This window comes from Oncorhynchus tshawytscha, linkage group LG13, assembly GCF_018296145.1.
Source record: "Oncorhynchus tshawytscha isolate Ot180627B linkage group LG13, Otsh_v2.0, whole genome shotgun sequence".
Lineage (NCBI taxonomy): Eukaryota > Metazoa > Chordata > Actinopteri > Salmoniformes > Salmonidae > Oncorhynchus > Oncorhynchus tshawytscha.
The window spans coordinates 3,472,766-3,497,437 of NC_056441.1; the positions used below are offsets into that span (position 1 = coordinate 3,472,766).

At 47.3% G+C, this 24,672-nt stretch overlaps 1 protein-coding gene across 1 annotated transcript in view; it reads right to left on the bottom strand.

Annotated features, from left to right (window-relative positions):
• Positions 1-22,910, bottom strand: part of LOC112220687 (CUB and sushi domain-containing protein 2-like) — a 927,456-nt gene extending 904,546 nt beyond the window's left edge. Inside the window, 1 exon segment of the mRNA XM_042295064.1 lies at positions 22,060-22,910. Coding sequence (XP_042150998.1) covers positions 22,060-22,294 — 235 coding nt within the window. The 5' untranslated portion in view covers positions 22,295-22,910.
• Between the last annotated feature and the right edge of the window lie 1,762 nt (positions 22,911-24,672).

A 24,672-nucleotide genomic window follows, 5' to 3' on the forward strand; every position in this document is an offset into this window, starting at 1 on the left:
CACCATGCTTCACCGTAGAGATGGTGACAGGTTTCCTCTAGACGTGACGCTTGGCATTCAAGGACAAGCAATGATTTCATCAGACCAGAGAATCTTTCGGTGCCTTTTGGAAAACTCCAAGCGGGTTGTGCCTTTTACTGAGGAGTGTCTTCCTTCTATCGTGTGTATATTGCTGAGGATTTTCTTTATTTCTATATACATCTTAAAATAAGTCTGTAATGTAACAAAATGTTTGTTTTTCGTAAAGTCAAGGGGTCTGAATACATTCTGAAGGCACTGTATTACATGAAGAAATAAACAATTCTCTCTCTCTTCAGTTTGTCACACAAAGAGATGAATAATCAATATCACCTAGGTGTGGAATAATTGAATCACTAAGCATTTGAAATGATCATCGCAGAGATAAATATTGATTGGTGTGTGTGTGTGTGTGTGTGTGGGTGTGTGTGTTTGTATTCGTGTCTACACTCCCTAAAGCATGGTTAGTGTTCCCAGATCTGTCCATTTATGTGAAGATTTATGTGAAGATTTGGTCCTGACCCGGCTCAAAGCTCTCCACACAAAAGGTTGCAAACCGAATGGAACCCTATGCCCTACATTTTCCCTGGTCAAAAATAGTGCACTCCGTAGGGGGTCGTGTTCCACTCTGTAGGGGGTAGTGTTCCACTCTGTAGGGGGCAGTGTTTCACTCTGTAGGGGTAGTGTTCCACTCTGTAGGGGGTAGGGGGTAGTGTTCCACTCCGTAGGGGTAGTGTTCCACTCCGTAGGGGTAGTATTGCACTCCGTAGGGGGTAGTATTCCACTCCGTAAGGGGTAGTATTCCACTCCGTAGGGGGTAGTGTTCCACTCCGTAGGGGGTAGTGTTCCACTCTGTGGGGGTAGTATTCCACTCTGTCGGGGTAGTGTTCCACTCTGTAGGGGGTAGTATTCCACTCTGTCGGGGTAGTGTTCCACTCTGTAGGGGTAGTATTCCACTCCGTAGGGGTAGTATTCCACTCCGTAGGGGGTAGTGTTCCACTCTGTAGGGGTAGTGTTCCACTCTGTAGGGGGTAGTGTTCCACTCCGTAGGGGGTAGTGTTCCACTCTATAGGGGTAGTGTTCCACTCTGTAGGGGTAGTATTCCACTCCGTAGGGGGTAGTGTTCCACTCCCAGGGGGTAGTGTTCCACTCTGTAGGGGGTAGGGGTAGTATTCCACTCTGTAGGGGGCAGTATTCCACTCTGTAGGGGGTAGTGTTCCACTCTGTAGGGGGTAGTGTTCCACTCTGTAGGGGGTAGTGTTCCACTCCGTAGGGGTAGTGTTCCACTCTGTAGGGGGTAGTGTTCCACTCTGTAGGGGGTAGTGTTCCACTCTGTAGGGGGTAGTGTTCCACTCTGTAGGGGGTAGTGTTCCACTCCGTAGGGGGTAGGGGGTAGTGTTCCACTCTGTAGGGGGTAGGGGTAGTGTTCCACTCCGTAGGGGGTAGTATTCCACTCTGTAGGGGGTAGTGTTCCACTCTGTAGGGGATAGTGTTCCACTCTGTAGGGGGTAGTGTTCCACTCTGTAGAGGGTAGTATTCCACTCCGTAGGGGATAGTGTTCCACTCCATAGGGGTAGTGTTCCACTCTGTAGAGGGTAGGGGGTAGTGTTCCACTCTGTAGGGGGAAGGGGGTAGTGTTCCACTCCGTAGAGGATAGTGTTCCACTCTGTAGGGGGTAGGGGGTAGTGTTCCACTCTGTAGGGGGTACGGGGTAGTATTCCACTCCGTAGGGGGTAGTATTCCACTCCGTAGGGGGTAGTATTCCACTCCGTAGGGGATAGTGTTCCACTCCGTAGGGGGTAGTATTCCACTCCGTAGGCGCTAGTATTCCACTCCATAGGGGTAGTGTTCCACTCCGTAGGGGTAGTGTTCCGTGTTCAACTCCGTAGGGGTAGTGTTCAACTCTGTAGGGGGTAGTGTTCCACTCCTTTAGAGGGTAGTGTTCCACTCCGTAGGGGGTAGTATTCCACTCCGTAGGGGTAGTATTCCACTCCGTAGGGGTAGTGTTCCACTCTGTAGGGGGTAGTGTTAACACTCTGTAGGGGGTAGTGTTAGAATCCGTAGGGGGTAGTGTTCCACTCCATAGCGGGTAGTATTCCACTCTCTAGGGGTTAGGGGTAGTGTTCCACTCTGTAGGGGGTAGTGTTCCACTCCATAGGGGGTAGTATTCCACTCTGTAGGGGTAGGGGGTAGTGTTCCACTCCGTAGGGGGTAGTGTTCCGTGTTCAACTCCGTAGGGGGTAGTGTTCCACTCCTTTAGAGGGTAGTGTTCCACTCCGTAGGGGGTAGTGTTAGAATCCGTAGGGGGTAGTGTTCCACTCCATAGCGGGTAGTATTCCACTCTGTAGGGGTTAGGGGTAGTGTTCCACTCTGTAGGGGGTAGTGTTCCACTCCATAGGGGGTAGTATTCCACTCTGTAGGGGGTAGGGGTAGTGTTCCACTCTGTAGGGGTAGTGTTCCACTCTGTAGGGGGTAGTGTTCCACTCCGTAGTGGGTAGTGTTCCACTCTGTAGGAGGTAGTGTTCCACTCTGTAGGGTGTAGTATTCCACTCCGTAGGGGGTAGTATTCCACTCTGTAGGGGGTAGTATTCCACTCCGTAGGGGGTAGTATTCCACTCTGTAGGGTGTAGTATTCCACTCCGTAGGGGGTAGTGTTCCACTCCGTAGGGGATAGTATTCCACTCCGTAGGGGTAGTATTCCACTCTGTAGGGGTAGTATTCCACTCCGTAGGGGTAGGAGGTAGTGTTCCACTCCGTAGGGGTAGTATTCCACTCCGTAGGGGATAGTATTCCACTCTGTAGGGGTTAGTATTCCACTCCGTAGGGGTAGTATTCCACTCCGTAGGGGGTAGGGGTAGTATTCCACTCCGTAGGGGGTAGTATTCCACTCCGTAGGGGGTAGGGGGTAGTGTTCCACTCCGTAGGGAATAGTGTTCCACTCCGTAGGGAATAGTTTTCCACTCCGTAGGGAATAGTACTCCACTCCGTAGGGAATAGTGTTCCACTCCCTAGGGAATAGTACTCCACTCCGTAGGGAATAGTACTCCACTCCGTAGGGAATAGTGTTCCACTACGTAGGGAATAGTACTCCACTCCGTAGGGAATAGTGTTCCACTCTGTAGGGAATAGTATTCCACTCCGTAGGGAATAGTATTCCACTCCGTAGGGAATAGTGTTCCACTCTGTAGGGAATAGTATTCCACTCCGCAGGGAATAGTGTTCCACTCTGTGTCGAATCGTACTCCACTCCGTAGGGAATAGTCTTCCACTCCGTAAGGGGCAGTGTTCCGTGTTCAAGTCCGTAGGGGGTAGTGTTCAACTCTGTAGGGGGTAGTGTTCCACTCCTTTAGAGGGTAGTGTTCCACTCCGTAGGGGGTAGTATTCCACTCCGTAGGGGGTAGTATTCCACTCCGTAGGGGGTAGTGTTCCACTCTGTAGGGGTAGTATTCCACTCTGTAGGGGGTAGTGTTCCACTCTGTAGGGGGTAGTGTTCCACTCCGTAGGGGTAGTATTCCACTCTGTAGGGGTAGGGGGTAGTGTTCCACTCTGTAGGGGATAGTATTCCACTCTGTAGGGGGTAGTGTTCCACTCCTTTAGAGGGTAGTGTTCCACTCCGTAGGGGGTAGTATTCCACTCCGTAGGGGGTAGTATTCCACTCCGTAGGGGTAGTGTTCCACTCTGTAGGGGTAGTATTCCACTCTGTAGGGGTAGTGTTCCACTCTGTAGGGGGTAGTGTTCCACTCTATAGGGGTAGTGTTCCACTCTGTAGGGGGTAGTGTTCCACTCTGTAGGGGGTAGTGTTCCACTCCGTAGGGGGTAGTATTCCACTCTGTAGGGGGTAGGGGGTAGTGTTCCACTCTGTAGGGGGTAGTGTTCCACTCCATAGGGGGTAGTATTCCACTCTGTAGGGGTAGGGGTAGTGTTCCACTCTGTAGGGGGTACTGTTCCACTCCGTAGGGGTAGTGTTGCACTCCGTAGGGGGTAGTATTCCACTCCGTAGGGGTAGTATTCCACTCCGTAGGGGTAGTATCCACTCCGTAGGGGTAGTATTGCACTCCGTAGGGGGTAGTATTCCACTCTGTAGGGGTAGTATTCCACTCTGTAGGGGGTAGTGTTCCACTCTGTAGGGGTAGTATTCCACTCTGTAGGAGGTAGTGTTCCACTCTGTAGGGGGTAGTGTTCCACTCTGTAGGAGGTAGTGTTCCACCCTGTAGGGGGTAGTATTCCACTCCGTAGGTGGTAGGAGGTAGTGTTCCACTCTGTAGGGGGTAGTGTTCCACTCCGTAGGGGATAGTACTCCACTCCGTAGGGAATAGTGTTCCACTCCGTAGGGAATAGTGTTCCACTCCGTAGGGAATAGTGTTCCACTCCGTAGGGAATAGTGTTCCACTCCGTAGGGGATAGTACTCCACTCCGTAGGGAATAGTGTTCCACTCCGTAGGGAATAGTACTCCACTCCGTAGGGAATAGTACTCCACTCCGTAGGGAATAGTGTTCCACTCCGTAGGGAATAGTGTTCCACTCCGTAGGGAATAGCGTTCCATTTGGGATGCAAAAGGTGGGTCAGAGACACATCAGAATAGAGGCAGATTGGGGGTTAAATGCTGGCCATTCAACACTATCCTCAGTGACCTTTGAACTTTACTTTTAAATACACAGTGTCACTTCAGGGAAGGGATTGGTGTAATCCTCCTCAGTAAACAGACAAACACCTTTGAAAAGTCAATTTTCACAAAGAGACATAAGGGTCTTTCTATAAATAAAGGGTCAATCAGCGTCAACATTTCTAAATGGTTTGATATACATTTAACCTTTGGGCTGTCTGAAGGGTCAAAATGTCTCGCCACTATCAGCAGAGAAAACCCCCTAAATTATATATTTTTTTCAACGTGAAATTTGATGACTTTTCCTAGAGTGACTCCAACATTAGAATCAGTGAAACATCTCCTTTGTATTCCCATGGAAACTGTACACCACCAGGGTACAAAGATTGTCTTAGGGTCATTGTTGACCCGGCAGTTCTAAAATCATTTACACACACACACACACACACACACACACAATGATAAATTGAGATTATGTGTGCTACTGATTGAACTCAGACAAAACTAAAACTGTCTTATGTGCATGTTCAGCATCTCCCCTCCACGACCTCCACACATGACTCAAGTTCACAGACAAAATAAACATGTCTTGAAAGCATTGTTTACTAGTGGTGAATGCAGTCAGAGGCTGTAAAGGTGCTGCAGATGACAGTCCCCTCAGTTGTCTCTTTGATGTAGCCATGAGTGCAACGTTTCAGGTCGTAGATCAGATTTTTCCAGATGTCCAGGAGTAACCAGAGAACAATGATTTAGAAGAGGAGGAGGTATCTGAAGAAGAAGATGGGGAAGAATACAACCCAGAGCCACGATGCATCATCTTCAGATGGGGAAGAATACAACTCAGAGTATGATGCATCATCTTCAGATGAAGAAGAGGATGGTGAAGAATACAACCCAGAGCCACAATGCATCATCTTCAGATGGGGAAGAATACAACCCAGAGCATGATGCATCATCTTCAGATGAAGAAGAGGACGGTGAAGAATACAACCCAGAGCACGATGCATCATCTTCAGATGAAGAAGAGGACAGTGAAGAATACAACCCAGAGCACGATGCATCATCTTCAGATGAAGAAGAGGACGGTGAAGAATACAACCCAGAGCCACAATGCATCATCTTCAGATGGGGAAGAATACAACCCAGAGCATGATGCATCATCTTCAGATGAAGAAGAGGACGGTGAAGAATACAACCCAGAGCACGATGCATCATCTTCAGATGAAGAAGAGGACGGTGAAGAATACAACCCAGAGCCACGATGCATCATCTTCAGATGAAGAAGAGGACAGTGAAGAATACAACCCAGAGCCACGATGCATCATCTTCAGATGAACAAGAGGACGGTGAAGAATACAACCCAGAGCACGATGCATCATCTTCAGATGAAGAAGAAGATGGGGAAGAATACAACCCAGAGCATGATGCATCATCTTCAGATGAAGAAGAGGATGGTGAAGAATACAACCCAGAGCCACAATGCATCATCTTCAGATGGGGAAGAATACAACCCAGAGCATGATGCATCATCTTCAGATGAAGAAGAGGACGGTGAAGAATACAACCCAGAGCACGATGCATCATCTTCAGATGAAGAAGAGGACAGTGAAGAATACAACCCAGAGCACGATGCATCATCTTCAGATGAAGAAGAGGACGGTGAAGAATACAACCCAGAGCCACAATGCATCATCTTCAGATGGGGAAGAATACAACCCAGAGCATGATGCATCATCTTCAGATGAAGAAGAGGACGGTGAAGAATACAACCCAGAGCACGATGCATCATCTTCAGATGAAGAAGAGGACGGTGAAGAATACAACCCAGAGCCACGATGCATCATCTTCAGATGAAGAAGAGGACAGTGAAGAATACAACCCAGAGCCACGATGCATCATCTTCAGATGAAGAAGAGGACGGTGAAGAATACAACCCAGAGCACGATGCATCATCTTCAGATGAAGAAGAAGATGGGGAAGAATACAACCCAGAGCATGATGCATCATCTTCAGATGAAGAAGAGGACGGTGAAGAATACAACCCAGAGCACAATGCATCATCTTCAGATGGGGAAGAATACAACCCAGAGCACGATGCATCATCTTCAGATGAAGAAGAGGACGGTGAAGAATACAACCCAGAGCACAATGCATCATCTTCAGATGAAGAAGAGGACGGTGAAGAATACAACCCAGAGCCACAATGCATCATCTTCAGATGGGGAAGAATACAACCCAGAGCATGATGCATCATCTTCAGATGAAGAAGAGGACGGTGAAGAATACAACCCAGAGCCACAATGCATCATCTTCAGATGGGGAAGAATACAACCCAGAGCATGATGCATCATCTTCAGATGAAGAAGAAGATGGGGAAGAATACAACCCAGAGCACGATGCATCATCCTCAGATGGGGAAGAATACCCCAAGCTGAAGGAGAAACATTTCTGTCAAAGAACAGCAACATAACATGGTCCTTGTCACCATATGACGACCAGGGCAGGAAGGCAGCACAACATGTCATAAGAATGACCCCAGGGCCCACAAGACATGCAGTTGCCCAGGACATTCTACATGTTCATCTCACCAGCCATCGAAAAAATCCTCCTGGAGATGACAGATTTGGAGGGTTTCTGTAAATATGGAGACAACTGGGAAAGGATGGGTGAGATTGACCTGGGAGGATGCAACGAATCAAGGAAACGCAACTGAGATTCTCCAAAGCAACAATTTGACAGGTATAAAAAAATATACACTGACTGACTGACTGGCTGGCTGACTGACTGACTGACTGACTGGCTGGCTGGCTGGCTGGCTGGCTGGCTAACTGGCTGACTGGCTGGCTGGCTGGCTGGCTGACTGGCTGGCTAACTGGCTAACTGGCTGACTGGCTGGCTGGGTGACTGGCTGGCTAACTGGCTGACTGGCTGACTGGCTGGCTGGCTGACTGGCTGGCTGACTGGCTGGCTAACTGGCTGACTGGCTGACTGGCTGGCTGGCTGGCTGGCTGACTGGCTGACTGGCTGGCTAACTGGCTGACTGGCTAACTGACTGGCTGACTGGCTAACTGACTGGCTGACTGGCTGACTGGCTGACTGGCTGACTGACTGGCTGGCAGGGCTGACTGGCTGACTGGCTAACTGACTGGCTGACTGGCTAACTGATTGGCTGACTGGCTAACTGATGAGCTGACTGGCTGGCTGACTGACTAGCTGACTGGCTAACTGATTGGCTGACTGACTAGCTGACTGGCTAACTGACTGGCTGACTGGCTGAATGTTTCCACCATTATAAGTTAATGTTTCTATGTTTCCCCATTATAAGTTAATGTTTCTATGTTTCCCCCATTATAAGTTAATGTTTCTATGCTTCCCCCATTATAAGTTCATGTTTCTATGTTTCCACCATTATAAGTTAATGTTTCTATGCTTCCCCCATTATAAGTTAATGTTTCTATGTTTCCCCCATTATAAGTTAATGTTTCTATGCTTCCCCCATTATAAGTTCATGTTTCTATGTTTCCCCCATTATAAGTTCATGTTTCTATGTTTCCCCCATTATAAGTTAATGTTTCGATGTTTCCCCCATTATAAGTTAATGTTTCTATGTCTCCCCCATTATATGTTAATATATCTATGATCCCCCATTATAAGTTAATGTATTATCATGAAAAATAGCTAATTACTATTAGTGACTTTGCAATGGCTCCAAACAATTGTCCACTACAAGAAATATTCATTGGTATCCTAGTTTATAGAAATACCCACTGGTATCCTAGAAAGACCCACTGGTACCCTAGTTTAGAGAAAGACCCACTGCTACCCTGATTTATAGAAAGACGCACTGGTACACTAGAAACAACTACTGGTACCCTAGTTAATAGAAAGACCCACTGGTACCCTAGTTTATAGAAGACCCACTGGTACCCTAGTTTAGAGAAAGACCCACTGGTACCCTAGTTTAGAGAAAGACCCACTAGTATCCTAGAAATACCCACTGGTATCCTAGAAATACCCACTGGTATCCTAGTTTAGAGAAATACTCACTGGTACCCTAGTTTATAGAAATACCCACTGGTATCCTAGTTTAGAGAAAGACTCACTGGTACCCTAGTTTATGTTAAGACTCACTGGTACCCTAGTTTATGTTAAGACCCACTGGTACCCTAGTTTAGAGAAAGACCCACTGGTAACCTAGTATATAGAAAGACTGACTGGTACCCTAGTGCATAGAAAGACCCACTGGTACCCTAGTGCATAGAAAGACCCACTGGTACCCTAGTTTAGAGAAAGACCCACTGGCACCCTAGAAATAACTACTTGTATTCTAGTTTATAGAAAGACCAACTGGTACCCTAGTTTATAGAAAGACCAATTGGTACCCTAGTTTATAGAAAGACCCACTGGTACCCTAGTTTATAGAAATACTCACATTTACAAGCTAAAACCAAACCAATTGAATGTGTTTAGAAAAATCATTATTTTTTAGCTTGGATTTTAAATCCTGCAACAGTGTAAAATATGTGTTTGAGAAACACGGTGTGACTAAGCTGACAAGCACACATAAAACACAAGGAACTGGCTAAATATGATATGCCAAAAAAATGACAAAACAGGGACAGGTAGTATAGCCCAATTTCCAATACTTATAATGACTGGTCTAATTCACCCAGATGGGCCTCAGAGACAGAAAGGCAAACAGATGGAGTCACACTCCATTATATCAAACTGCTCGTGATAGATAGCTGGGAACTGGCCTAGACTGAGACAGGACAGATAGATGGCTGGGAACTGGCCTAGACTGAGACAGGACAAATAGATAGCTAGGAACTGGCCTAGACTGAGACAGGACAGATAGATAGCTAGGAACTGGCCTAGACTGAGACAGGACAGACAGATAGCTGGGAACTGGCCTAGACTGAGACAGGACTGATAGATAGTATGGGAACTGGCATGGACTGAGACAGGACTGATAGATGGCTAGGAACTGGCCTAGACTGAGACAGGACAGATAGATGGCTGGGACCTGGCCTAGACTGGGACAGGACTGATAGATAGCTGGGAACTGGCCTAGACTGAGACAGGACAGATAGATAGCTGGGAACTGGCCTAGACTGAGACAGGACAGATAGATAGCTGGGAACTGGCCTAGACTGAGACAGGACAGATAGATGGCTGGGAACTGGCCTAGACTGAGACAGGACTGATAGATAGCTGGGAACTGGCCTAGACTGAGACAGGACAGATAGATGGCTGGGAACTGGCCTAGACTGAGACAGGACTGATAGATGGCTGGGAACTGGCCTAGACCGAGACAGGACTGATAGATAGCTGGGAACTGGCCTAGACTGAGACAGGACAGATAGATGGCTGGGAAATGGCCTAGACTGAGACAGGACTGATAGATAGCTGGGAACTGGCCTAGACTGAGACAGGACAGATAGATGGCTGGGAACTGGCCTAGACTGAGACAGGACTGATAGATGGCTGGGAACTGGCCTAGACTGAGACAGGACTGATAGATGGCTGGGAACTGGCCTAGACCGAGACAGGACTGATGGATAGCTGGGAACTGGCCTAGACTGAGACAGGACAGATAGATGGCTGGGAACTGGCCTAGACTGAGACAGGACTGATAGATAGCTGGGAACTGGCCTAGACTGAGACAGGACAGATAGATGGCTGGGAACTGGCCTAGACTGAGACAGGACTGATAGATGGCTGGGAACTGGCCTAGACCGAGACAGGACTGATAGATAGCTGAGAACTGGCCTAGACTGAGACAGGACAGATAGATGGCTGGGAAATGGCCTAGACTGAGACAGGACTGATAGATAGCTGGGAACTGGCCTAGACTGAGACAGGACAGATAGATGGCTGGGAACTGGCCTAGACTGAGACAGGACTGATAGATGGCTGGGAACTGGCCTAGACTGAGACAGGACTGATAGATAGCTGGGAACCGGCCAAGACTGAGACAGGACAGATAGATGGCTTGGAACTGGCCTAGACTGAGACAGGACTGATAGATGGCTGGGAACTGGCCTTGACTGAGACAGGACTGATAGATAGCTGGGAACTGGCCTAGACTGAGACAGGACAGATAGATGGCTGGGAACTGGCCTAGACTGAGACAGGACTGAAAGATAGCTGGGAACTGGCCTAGACTGAGACAGGACAGATAGATGGCTGGGAACTGGCCTAGACTGAGACAGGACTGATAGATGGCTGGGAACTGGCCTAGACCGAGACAGGACTGATAGATAGCTGGGAACTGGCCTAGACTGAGACAGGACAGATAGATGGCTTGGAACTGGCCTAGACTGAGACAGGACTGATAGATGGCTGGGAACTGGCCTTGACTGAGACAGGACTGATAGATAGCTGGGAACTGGCCTAGACTGAGACAGGACAGATAGATGGCTGGGAACTGGCCTAGACTGAGACAGGACTGAAAGATAGCTGGGAACTGGCCTAGACTGAGACAGGACAGATAGATGGCTGGGAACTGGCCTAGACTGAGACAGGACTGATAGATGGCTGGGAACTGGCCTAGACCGAGACAGGACTGATAGATAGCTGGGAACTGGCCTAGAATGAGACAGGACAGATAGATGGCTGGGAACTGGCCTAGACTGAGACAGGACTGATAGATGGCTGGGAACTGGCCTAGACTGAGACAGGACTGATAGAAATATAAGAGAGTTAAGTTAGAGGACGCCTAAAGGCATTAGCGTTGCTGAACTAATCGTGTAGGATCGGTGATAAGAGAACAGTAAATCATCTCTATAAAGAATACCCTGGTCTGACAGGATGGATCTGTGATAAGAGAACAGTAAATCATCTATATAAAGAATACCCTGGTCTGACAGGATGGATCTTTGAATAGAGAACAGTAAATAATCTCTATAAAGAATACCCTGGTCTGACAGGCTGGCACCCTAATCCCTTGATAGTGCACTACTTTGGACCAGAGGCCCCTCCCAAATGGCACCCTAATCCCTTGATAGTGCAGTACTTTGGACCAGACCCCTCCCAAATGGCACCCTATTCCCTTTATAGTGCACTATTTTTTACCAGGGCAGATAGGTCTATACACATGATATCCAGGTCTACAGGCAGAGAGAGTCTCGACCAATAGACACATCCTGTCTGAGAGAGAGAGAGAGAGAGAGAGAGAGAGAGAGAGAGAGAGAGAGGGAGACAGAGAGGGAGAGAGAGAGAGAGAGAGAGAGAGAGAGAGAGAGAGAGAGAGAGAGAGAGAGAGAGAGAGAGAGAGAGAGAGAGAGAGAGGGAGAGAGAGAGAGAGAAACTTATCCATTGACTGATTATAAGTGTCTCGTGAAGTGGGGGCAACACACACAACTGATCGGATTTTATAAAGGAAAGGGACAATGGCCCTCTGAACGTCTCATTTATGGATGTCCTTCAAACAGAGTTTCTAAACAGTAGGATACTGTAAAGACTAGCTGTAATGTCTGCTTCCAACTCCCATTCTCAAACACATAGATCCCCTGAACGCAGCCCACTCTCCAGATCCCAATCACCTGAATTCTGATCAACTGTTCACACACCTGTATGTCATTATCACACACTATTTAGTTCAGTTCTTTGCACAACATCACTGTGAGGTATTGTTTGTTATGTGACACGTCTTTCAGAGCGCTGGGGTTCCTGTAATTTACTCCTCCCGTGTTTGATAGTTTCTGCCTGCCTCTCTAACGAAGCCTTTTGCCTATTCCCTGCCTGTACTTTAGCCTATTGGATTTCCTGTTATCAACCTATTCCCTGCCTGTAATTTAGCCTATTGGATTTCCTGTTATCAACCTATTCCCTGCCTGTACTTTAGCCTATTGGATTTCCTGTTATCAACCTATTCCCTGCCTGTACTTTAGCCTATTGGATTTCCTGTTATCAACCTATTGCCTGCCTGTACTTTAGCCTATTGGATTTCCTGTTATCAACCTATTCCCTGCCTGTACTTTAGCCTATTGGATTTCCTGTTATCAACCTATTCCCTGCCTGTACTTTAGCCTATCGGATTTCCCGTTTTCTACCTATTGCCTGGTCTCCCGGACAACGTTACCAGCCTTTTCCCTGTCTGTACTGTTGCCCTTTTTAACTCCCTGTCTATGACCTTCTGCCTGCCCCTGGACCCAGCTACCTGCCTCCTCCTGTGTATGACCTCCTGCCTGCCCCTGGACCCAGTTACCTGCCTCCTCCTGTGTATGACCTTCTGCCTGTCCCTGGACCCAGTTACCTGCCTCCTCCTGCGGTTCTTTACCTAGAAATACCTGCCGCGCCCTGAGCTTGATACCAGCTCTGTCTCCCATCGGGTTCATTACACTAGGCTACCTGTGAGCTTTCCTCGCATGATGTCAAATGTTTCCCTCCATTTCTTCCGCGTGAACCTCGTTTGCTACAAAGTTTGTTGCTGCCAACATGTTTGCTAACCTGACTATAATATCCAATTGTCCAATCAAACGCTGTGTCTTGTAATATTAATAACAAGTAGCAAAGTCTAGTTATCTTCGTCATGTATTTAAAATGTTGGTAAAGCCTCATATTCGTTTTGTTTGGTAATCGCTCATATGTCCCTCCGCTTCATCCCACACAAATGGACTAACCGTTTGCTATAAACATTGTTGATTTGACCTATGGCTCGTTAGTCCCTGATGAACATTATGCTTTGTGTCATGTAAAAAAAAGTCTGAATCATATCATGTATTTTGAAATGTAAAACTTTATATTTATTTTGTTTTGCTAATAGCGAAACCGTAGCACTCACCGAGGACTCTGAAGTTGAGAACTGACTTCTCGGTCAAAGGTCGGCTTTAGGCACAGGCAGCTCTCTCTTTAGGAACGGGCAGCTCTCTCTTTAGGAACGGGCAGATCTCTCTTTAGGCACGGGCAGATCTCTCTTTAGGCACGGGCAGCTCTCTCTTTAGGCACGGCCAGCTGTCTCTTTAGGAACGGGCAGCTCTCTCTTTAGGCACGGGCAGCTCTCTCTATTTTGTTTCTCTGAATTCGGGGTGTTTCCCAAGTTGATTGTAAAATGTTTGTCATTTTGATAAACAACATATTAGTATTGACCATTCTTATGTAAATGTAGAAATATTATTGCCTGTAAAGTGTGCTAGGACTATTCATTTACAATTGACCTGTTTAGAGCGGCAAATGGTATTGAGGTCATACGTGTTTCAAAGTGAATGGTTTAGGTGCCAGAGAGAGAGAAATGAGAAAAGGAAAGAGCAACAAAGAACCCCCAGAAAGACCCCGTTTTGCCATTTGACTGTATGTATGTGGCCACAATTGAGGTCATACGTGTTTCAAAGTGAATGGTTTAGGTGCCAGAGAGATATTACAACTCCATAGCTGTGAGCAGTCCGTGCCAAACCCAAGTATATTGCTCTTTTCCATCCCGCCAGAGAGCGTCATGCTTTGGGCGTTACAGCTGGCTGAGCAGCTGAAGGGTGGGAACTATCCGTGGAGCTGACCCGAACTGCAGCTGAACTATACGTCGAGCTGACCCGAACTGCAGCTGAACTATCCGTCGAGCTGACCCGAACTGCAGCTGAAGGGTGGGAACTATCCGTCGAGCTGACCCGAACTGCAGCTGAAGGGAAGGAACTATCCGTGGTGCTGAACCGAACTGCAGCTGAAGGGCAGGAACTATCCGTGGTGCTGAACCGAACTGCAGCTGAACTATCCGTGGTGCTGAACCGAACTGCAGCTGAACTATCCGTGGTGCTGAACCGAACTGCAGCTGAACTATCCGTGGTGCTGAACCGAACTGCAGCTGAACTATCCGTGGTGCTGAACCGAACTGCAGCTGAACTATCCGTGGTGCTGAACCGAACTGCAGCTGAACTATCCGTGGTGCTGACCCGAACTGCAGCTGAACTATCCGTGGTGCTGAACCGAACTGCAGCTGAAGGGCGGGAACTATCCGTGGTGCTGAACCGAACTGCAGCTGAAGGGCGGGAACTATCCGTGGTGCTGAACCGAACTGCAGCTGAACTATCCGTGGTGCTGAACCGAACTGCAGCTGAACTATCCGTGGTTCTGTACCAAACTGCAGCTGAACTATCCGTGGTGCTGAACCGAACTGCAGCTGAACTATCCGTGGTGCTGAACCGAACTGCAGCTGAACTTTCCGTGGTGCTGAACCGAACTGCAGCTGAAGGGTGGGAACTATCCGTGGTGCTGAACCGAACTGCAGCTGAACTATCCGTGGCGCTGAACCGAACTGCAGCTGAACTATCCGTGGTGCTGAACCAAACTGCAGCTGAACTATCCGTGGTGCTGAACCGAACTGCAGCTAAACTATCCGTGGTGCTGAACCGAACTGCAGCTGAACTATCCGTGGTGCTGAACCGAACTGCAGCTGAAGGGTGGGAACTATCCGTGGTGCTGAACCGAACTGCAGCTGAACTATCCGTGGTGCTGAACCGAACTGCAGCTGAACTATCCTTGGTGCTGACCCGAACTGCAGCTGAACTATCCGTGGTGCTGAACCGAACTGCACCTGAAGGGCGGGAACTATCCGTGGTGCTGAACCGAACTGCAGCTGAACTATCCATGGTGCTGAACCGAACTGCAGCTGAAGGGTGTGAACTATCCATGGTGCTGAACCGAACTGCAGCTGAACTAGCCGTGGTGCTGAACCGAACTGCAGCTGAAGGGCGGGAACTATCCGTGGTGCTGAACCGAACTGCAGCTGAACTATCCGTGGTGCTGAACTGAACTGCAGCTGAACTATCCGTGGTGCTGAACCGAACTGCAGCTGTTTATATCGGGTCCTCCGCCTCTGAGAAAGAAAGCTGTCCCTGGGCCTAAAAATGCAACTCTGCCACTGCGTCAGAGGAAGCTGCCTTGTCTCTTGTCAGAATGCTCTATGCATACAGATGAATGAAAAGGAAGTGCTACGGTGTGATTTGGGACACGACCAAGTATATATGAATACGTTATGGCTCTCTATGTATATCTAAACAACATGCTTAGAGCTGCTGTGTTCTTCCCTCTTGTCACTATCAATGAAAGCATCGAGGATACGACCACAGACGCTCTCTTCTGAAACTATAACGAAAAGCCAGTTGATTTCAAACAAAGATCAAGAGGTCCTGGAATGCCTTGTATAACTTGGAGGGGGTGTAGTAGGTGTGTGTGTGTGTGTGTGTGTGTGTGTGTGTGTGTGTGTGTGTGTGTGTGTGTGTGTGTGTGTGTGTGTGTGTGTGTGTGTGTGTTTGTTTAGAAACTCCAGAGACTTGCCATGAAAGCAGCTGTTCATCTCGTTTGGTCCATTAAGACTCGAAAGATCAACTTGACAAATACGAGTCTCCTGTGTGTGAGCAATCAACCACAACCACACACACACACTTAGACAGAGCAAGTGTAGGTTACGCCAACTTTGTCCATGAATAACTAACGGCACCCAACTGAAAGATGAAAAAAGGAGTAGGAGCAGCGCTACCGTCAGCTGTTGTCCTGCCACCATGCGCCCCCGTTAACATTACAGCCCATTGCATCAGGGCCACACACTGACAGCGCTACTTCAGGATAGCCTAAAGACGAGGCTTGATTAACTGACTGTAACCGGAGACTGGTGCGGTAAATTCAGAAGAAAAGAGAGAAGCAAGACAAGGACGAAACGTGATGCCCGAGAAGGCAGGCCGGCGGGCCGTGTGGGCAGACATGTGGGTGTATTGGCTTGATGGTCTCATGCGAGAGGGGACTGACAGGTTACCTAATATCGTCAAGCTGGCGAGCGCCTCTGCTGTGGTTAACGTCGAAGCACATATAGCTGGCTGATTGGTGAGACGTCAACTGCAATCTTGCTGAGCAGTCTTTCCACCTCCTTTACCTCTCCCCATCTCCTATCCTCCCTCCCTCCCTCCCTCTTTTTTCCACAGTTCTATCTATCCTCTTGGTTCTATCCATCCTCTTGGATCTTTCCATCCTCTTGGTTCTATACATCCTGTTGGTTCTTTCCAGCCTCTTGGTTTTATCAATCCACTTTGTTCTATCCATCCTCTTGGTTCTATCTATCCTATTGGTTCTATCCAGCCTCTTGGTTCTATCTATCCTCTTGGTTCTATCCAGCCTCTCAAGTAATCTCCTCTCCTTCTCCAGTTCTTTCATCCCAGGAATAAATTAATGAAGATGTATTACTGTATTGAGCCGGGAATCCGTGGGGACCGCGGTATTGAGCCGGGAGTCTGTGGGGACCGTGGTATTAAGCCGGGAGTCTGTGGGGACCGTGGTATTGAGCCGGGAGTCCGTGGGGACCGTGGTATGGAGCCGGGAGTCTGTGGGGGCCGTGGTATTGAGCCGGGAGTCTGTTGGGACCGTGGTATTGAGCCGGGAGTCCGTGGGGACCGTGGTATTGAGCCGGGAGTCCGTGGGGACCGTGGTATTGAGCCGGGAGTCCGTGGGGACCATGGTATGGAGCCGGGAGTCTGTGGGGACCGTGGTATTGAGCCGGGAGTCTGTGGGGACCGTGGTATGGAGCCGGGAGTCTGTGGGGACCGTGGTATTGAGCCGGTAGTCCGTGGGGACCGTGGTATTGAGCCGGGAGTCCGTGGGGACCGTGGTATTGAGCCGGGAGTCTGTAGGGACCGTGATATTGAGCAGGGAGTCTGTGGGGACCGTGGTTGTATAAGAGGTGGGATAGAGCATCGCTGTTGTCAACTCGACTCAGTGTAAATTGCGTCATAAACGTTTCACACCTTGTCATCAAGTCACTGCGTAATCTAACTGTATATAGGCCATGGAGGAACGGCACTAAATTATTAAATTAAGTTAATTGGACATCAGAAAATCTATAGTTTGGTAAAGACAAAACTGATTTAAAAAATATAGGCCAATTGAATTGTGCTCTAACCTATAAAAGCTGCCATCTAGTAACAAACAAGTCTTATATTCCATCGTTATCTTATGGAAAAATGTGTCTGTCAGATGTGACCACAAGCAACAGGACTATACATCACAGGTTGGCCTTATAACTGGCCAGCCTATAACATCAAATACGCCAGTAACAGTATGCCACTTATTCTCACTCCAATAGTCAATTATCTAAAAGAGAAGATGTGGACTGCTATCTATGGAGAGTTAGACTCTGTGATGTATGGAGAGAGTTAGGCTCTGTGATGTATGGAGAGAGTTAGACTCTGTGATGTATGGAGAGAGTTAGACTCTGTGATGTACGGAGAGAGTTAGGCTCTGTGATGTATGGAGAGAGTTAGACTCTGTGATGTATGGAGAGAGTTAGACTCTGTGATGTATGGAGAGAGTTAGACTCTGTGATGGGATGTATGGAGAGAGTTAGACTCTGTGATGTATGGAGAGAGTTAGACTGTGATGTATGGAGAGAGTTAGGCTCTGTGATGTATGGAGAGAGTTAGACTCTGTGATGTATGGAGAGAGTTAGACTCTGTGATGTATGGAGAGAGTTAGACTGTGATGTATGGAGAGAGTTAGACTCTGTGATGTATGGAGAGAGTTAGACTCTGTGATGTATGGAGAGAGTTAGGCTCTGTGATGTATGGAGAGAATTAGACTCTGTGATGTATGGAGAGAGTTAGACTCTGTGATGTATGGAGAGAGTTAGACTGTGATGTATGGAGAGAGTTAGACTCTGTGATGTATGGAGAGAGTTAGACTCTGTGATGTATGGAGAGAGTTAGACTCTGTGATGGGATGTATGGAGAGAGTTAGACTCTTTGATGTGATGTATGGAGAGAGTTAGACTATGATGTGATTTATGGAGAGAGTTAGGCTCTGTGATGTGATGTGTGGAGAGAGTTAGACTATGATGTGATGTATGGAGAGAGTTAGACTCTGTGATGTATGGAGAGAGTTAGACTCTGTGATGTACGGAGAGAGTTAGACTCTGTGATGTATGGAGAGAGTTAGACTCTGTGATGTGATGTGTGGAGAGAGTTAGACTATGATGTGATTTATGGAGAGAGTTAGGCTCTGTGATGTGATGTATGGAGAGAGTTAGACTCTGATGTGATGTATGGAGAGAGTTAGGCTCTGTGATGTATGGAGAGAGTTAGGCTCTGTGATGTATAGAGAGAGTTAGACTCTGTAATGTGATGTGTGGAGAGAGTTAGACTATGATGTGATTTATGGAGAGAGTTAGGCTCTGTGATGTGATGTATGGAGAGAGTTAGGCTCTGTGACGTATGGAGAGAGTTAGACTCTGTGATGTACGGAGAGAGTTAGACTCTGTGATGTATGGAGAGAGTTAGACTCTGTGATTTATGGAGAGAGTTAGACTCTGTGATGTGATGTATGGAGAGAGTTAGACTCTGTGATGTACGGAGAGAGTTAGACTCTGTGATGTACGGAGAAAGTTAGACTCTGTGATGTATGGAGAGAGTTAGACTCTGTGATTTATGGAGAGAGTTAGACTCTGTGATGTGATGTGTGGAGAGAGTTAGACTATGATGTGATTTATGGAGAGAGTTAGGCTCTGTGATGTATGGAGAGAGTCAGACTCTGTGATGTACGGAGAGAGTTAGACTCTGTGATGCACGGAGAGAGTTAGACTCTGTGCTCTGTAGAGATCTACTTGTCAGTATAGTGTGAGGCTCTGGTGCCGCTCAATGGGAGGACAGGGTAACTGCTGCTGGTGGCTGGCAATACTACACGGGTTGGGGGGGGGTGATAGTCATGACACACGGGTGCTTATTTTAGAATATCCGTTCTGAAGAGCTTTGAAGGCCAGTATGACACAATTGAGCCGGCGTTATTGGAAATGCTTTTGGAAATGGCGGGGCGGGGATAGGGTGTGTGTTTGTCATTACTTTTTTTACTCTTCACAGAGGTAGAACATGTCTGTATGAAAATGACACTCAACCTATCCAGAACACTATATAGTCAAGCCACATTCTCTGGGTACAATAGGGCTATAAAACCATTGGCTGAGAGTCAAGCAATTGAAGGTATCGATGGAGAGTCGTTTTGTTATCAAGTTGGTCACTAGAAACCCATGTCGATTTTGGACCTTTGAAATCAGTCCTGAACACATTAGTGCTCACCTCCAAAATGAAAAAAAATAAAAGTTTCTCGGAGTATTGGGCTCGACGCTCAGGGCCAGAGCAGCCTCCTTAGATTACTGCATCAGGGCAGTTCACTCTAAGCAGGTAAGAGTACTTGATGATGCTAAACGGAAAAAGCACTTTTTTAAATGAAATTGTTATTCGTTTTATGAATTTCCAAAACCATAGCCTTAACCATATATTTAACCCTTAACCACTCGGAATGAATACCGATACATCACTTTAGAGTTGTTTCTGCTTTAACCCTGTAACCACGCAGGATGAACCCTGTAACCACGCAGGATGAACCCTGTAACCACGCAGGATGAACCCTGTAACCACGCAGGATGAACCCTGTAACCACGCAGGATGAACCCTGTAACCACGCAGGATGAACCCTGTAACCACGCAGGATGAACCCTGTAACCACGCAGGATGAACCCTGTAACCACGCAGGATGAACCCTGTAACCACGCAGGATGAACCCTGTAACCACGCAGGATGAACCCTGTAACCACGCAGGATGAACCCTGTAACCACGCAGAATTATTGGGTAGAAAATATCGACGTTTTATTCAATTATGTCAAATCCCGAAGTGAAACTTGAGATCACGTTGCTGCAAATTAGTCAACGACGGTGACGGACCATGGGGACTAATTAGTGTTTCGTTGTGGATAGCTTCAGAAGGAGTTTGTGGAAGCTATGCTATCTAAATCTGAGTCATATAAATAAAATAAACAAAATCAATCGTATTCTATGATCTGAGCGATGTAGAGGAAGTGTGTGATACACAGCCAAGAAACAAGCCAATCGTTGTCCATTTTGAGCACATCCACAAAACCATTGGGCAATAATTGGTAGTGTTGGGCAACTGGATCCATGGTGGTAAGTTAGGTGACTGTTTAAATCCAATCCTCGACATGAACTGAGGTCAGTGCATGTCCCTTGGTCTCTCCTCTTTAGACTGGAGCGACGTATAAGGCAAAGCAACATTTATGATGACGCAATGCAAAAAAAAAAAACATTTAAAAGCGGATTTATTGATGACGACGCTAAAACGGCCTTGCAATGCATTAATTATTGTGTTATAAGACGCGTTGTATAACCACCCACTGTGGAGCATGTGACTGTGTGTGCATCCCCAAAATAGCACTATATCCTCGATAGTGCACTCCTTTTTGACCAGAGCCCTGAACATTATAGATAATAAATACGGTACCGTTTGGGACAAAAACTGATATCGAACTGACCGTCTGAACTTCTCATCCTATGGTATCCTTGGCTCCCTCTAAAAATAGTTCCAGTATCCATATTGCCATGATGCCAAGCAAGACCGCGATAAAACCCGGGGGTTGTCACTTTGCCCCCCCAACACACACACAAAAAAACTGGTTCCGTTTACAATGTCAATTGCAGCTGCCCACTTTCAAACACAACACCGAAACAACAGAAAATAGGCTTAACATTGCACACCTGACAAAATGTCACCAGATGCAGAAACTAATGTGTTTGAATGCCGAGGGTAGTTGGAAGGACTGTAAACCCTATATGTCAACTGCACATTTATTTCAACATGCATATCGTAGTTATAAATCCATACCAAATGTAATTGTGCAAATGCTCTAAATGCGCCCCCCTAACACCCACACACGCACACACACACACACACTTAAGTCCGGATTTCGTACTTATACGATAAAGTCTGAAGTTTTCTGATAGAATCGGGACCCGTGGACATCTCAGTGACAATAACCCCATTGCTTTTGCTCGCGGAGAGCGTTAAAAGGCAAATCTGAGATTAAAACCCCCCACTTGTAGGCGAAGTAATACTATCCATGAGATTGCTCAAATAAAAGAACGATGAGAAATACTCAATACACATAATTACATCATGACATACAGATGTTCCGACACGGTGACCACTTTATCGATTCACTGGCGTCTCTAGCAGCGCTACAAACGGTGTAGCCTGTCGCCACCGAATCAAGCCCAGCAGCGCCGAGGAACACTCCATTCTGTCTGACAGTATAAGAGGCTTTTATCTTTTCGCCCCGCCATTCCTCCTATCCCTTCTTTCCGTGAAAACACACAATTCGATTATGAAATGCAATGCTGCTCGTGTCCACAGAACACCGAGGGAGAAACCACGGGAGAGAGCTCGCTGTGCTCAGCATTCCACTGTGTCAGAAAACACCGTCATCCACCCACACCCACATTAACCCCCCTTGGAATGAAAAGGGACATTCACTACCATCTAAATTGGTCATTTGGTATTCCGGTAGTGAGCGGGAATAACATTGCGTCTCCTCTTCCATCATTCATTCAATATTCAACACAGAGCAGCAGCAACAGCAGCAGCAGTTAGAGGAGGGAAACTTACCCGTAGTACCCTTAACCGAGGCTGAGGCTGAGGCTGAGGCTGAGGCTGCCAGTAGCCCCATAAATAAGAACAGAACCCGGTTCCAATGGTGCGCTGCTACTCCTGCCTTCATTAACGCAAAAATCCCTATTCCCTCCGCTTTCCTTGGCCCGGTCCTGGTATGCCTGCTAATACATCTGCATTCTGTCGTACGAACATGCCCGGTAATGTGTCCGGTTCCGTCCCAGTTCGAAGAGGCGGTCATGGCAGGTGTGTGTTATTTTTTTCGGGGGCAGCAGGCACGTTTTATTAGACGGGTTTAGAAATAAGATTCACTTGGTGGTGGTGGTGTCGGCACTGAGAGAAATCCCAATGCATCGAGGCTCGGCACCGGCAACAGGACTGAACCATGTCATGCGGACCGCGGGGTTAGCAGAATCTCACCGGAGAAGGATCCTCACACTGAGGAAGAGGAGATAAAAAGCCACTCAGGCCAGACGAAGAAAAAAGTGGTGCCTTATCCACCACGAGAAACAATCACACAAATCCCACTTCTACTCAAAATGTTAGATTCAATTCGAGAGGATGAATAAAAGCGAGAGATCCCTTTCTTTTGCCTTTTTCCCTACGGGACAAGTACTGGTGTTGATGGGCTTCTTATCTATTCCCAGTTAACAAGAGGTATCATCACCAATGTCGATAATCCACATTTAACAGGTCCGTTGAACGCAGGAACGCCGTAGAATAACGGATAAGACTATAGGTTGTCCAAATCCACCAAAACTGTTCCTTTTTCAAAAGTTCCCCACCCACAAGATATTCAGAATAATTTTGATGATGTGAGAAATGAATAGATAGTTTATTTCCAGTAGACTAGGCTATCGCTGCCTTCCTAAAGCGGTACATTAAAACAAGTACTGTCTCTATCTCTGGTTCTTACGCCAAGAGTCAGACTGCAGACCTGCTCCCACTCTCACTCTCCCTCTGCACCCCCCTCCCCTCTCTCTCACTCTCACTCTGCACCCCCTCCCCTCTCTCTCACTCTCTCTCTGTCTCTCTCTGTCTCTGTCTCTCTCTGTCTCTCTCCCTCTGTCTCCCTCTGTCTCTCTCTCACTCTGTCTCTCTCTGTCTCTCTCTCTCCCTCTGTCTCTCTCAGTCTCTCTCTCTCTGTCTCTCTTTCTCTCTCTGTCTCTCTCTCTCTCTCCCTCTGTCTCCCTCTGTCTCTCTCTCCCTCTGTCTCTCTCTGTCTCTCTCTCTCTGTCTCTCTCTCTGTCTCTCTCTCTCTCTCCCTCTCTCTCTCTCTCTCTGTCTCTCTCTCTCTCTCTCTCTTTCTCTCTCTCTCGTGTGTGAGCGCGCTCTGATCTGTCTCTCTCTCTCTCTGGGAAAGAAGAATTTCTCTTCGCAGTAATCCAGAGATGTGGACTCACTCAACATGTTTCCTCTCATTCTGAATTCACTCGGGATGTTGGCATGCCAAAGTACTGAATGCATTATGGCCAGCATTTATAAAATATTACTGAAAATATTGTTTGATTATGATAATTATATTTAGGCGGAATTTGTTTTCTTCGACACTACGGAATGGTGTCACATGTATTCACAACCCCAAACCGTCCCAACTCAAGCGCTACCCTTTCTATAGAGCAACACTTATGCAGCTATTAGCCACTCCCCACAGCCCTTACACTTGTTGTGACAAATAATGTATATCTATTCAACTGTGATGTCATGGACAAAATGTATCCACAACCCTTCACATCTCAGGGGCTAATCTAATCTGTCCTATATCTCTCCACAACCCATCACACCTCAGGGGCTAATATAATCTGCCCTATATCACTCCACAACCCATCACACCTCAGGGGCTAATCTAATCTGCCCTATATCTCTCCACAACCCATCACACCTCAGGGGCTAATCTAATCTGCCCTATATCTCTCCACAACCCATCACATCTCAGGGGCTAATCTAATCTGCCCTATATCTCTCCACAACCCATCACACCTCAGGGGCTAATCTAATCTGCCCTATATCTCTCCACAACCCTTCACATCTCAGGGGCTAATCTAATCTGCCCTATATCTCTCCACAACCCATCACACCTCAGGGGCTAATCTAATCTGCCCTATATCTCTCCACAACCCATCACACCTCAGGGGCTAATCTAATCTGCCCTATATCTCTCCACAACCCATCACACCTCAGGGGCTAATCTAATCTGCCCTATATCTCTCCATAACCCATCACACCTCAGGACCAATCTAATCTGCCCTATATCTCTCCACAACCCATCACACCTCAGGGGCTAATCTAATCTGCCCTATATCTCTCCACAACCCATCACACCTCAGGGGCTAATCTAATCTGCCCTATATATCTCCACAACCCATCACATCTCAGGGGATAATCTAATCTGCCCTATATCTCTCCACAACCCTTCACACCTCAGGGGCTAATCTAATCTGCCCTATATATCTCCACAACCCTTGCATATGTAAGTAGTAGGGTGCATAACAATTCATGATAAATAAATCCTGCATAAACCATAGGGATGGGACACTCTCAGGGATGTTGGCCTATCATTGCCTGAATGATGTATCCATAGCTAGTCTTGGTAACATTATACTCCTTGCCACTCTTGTC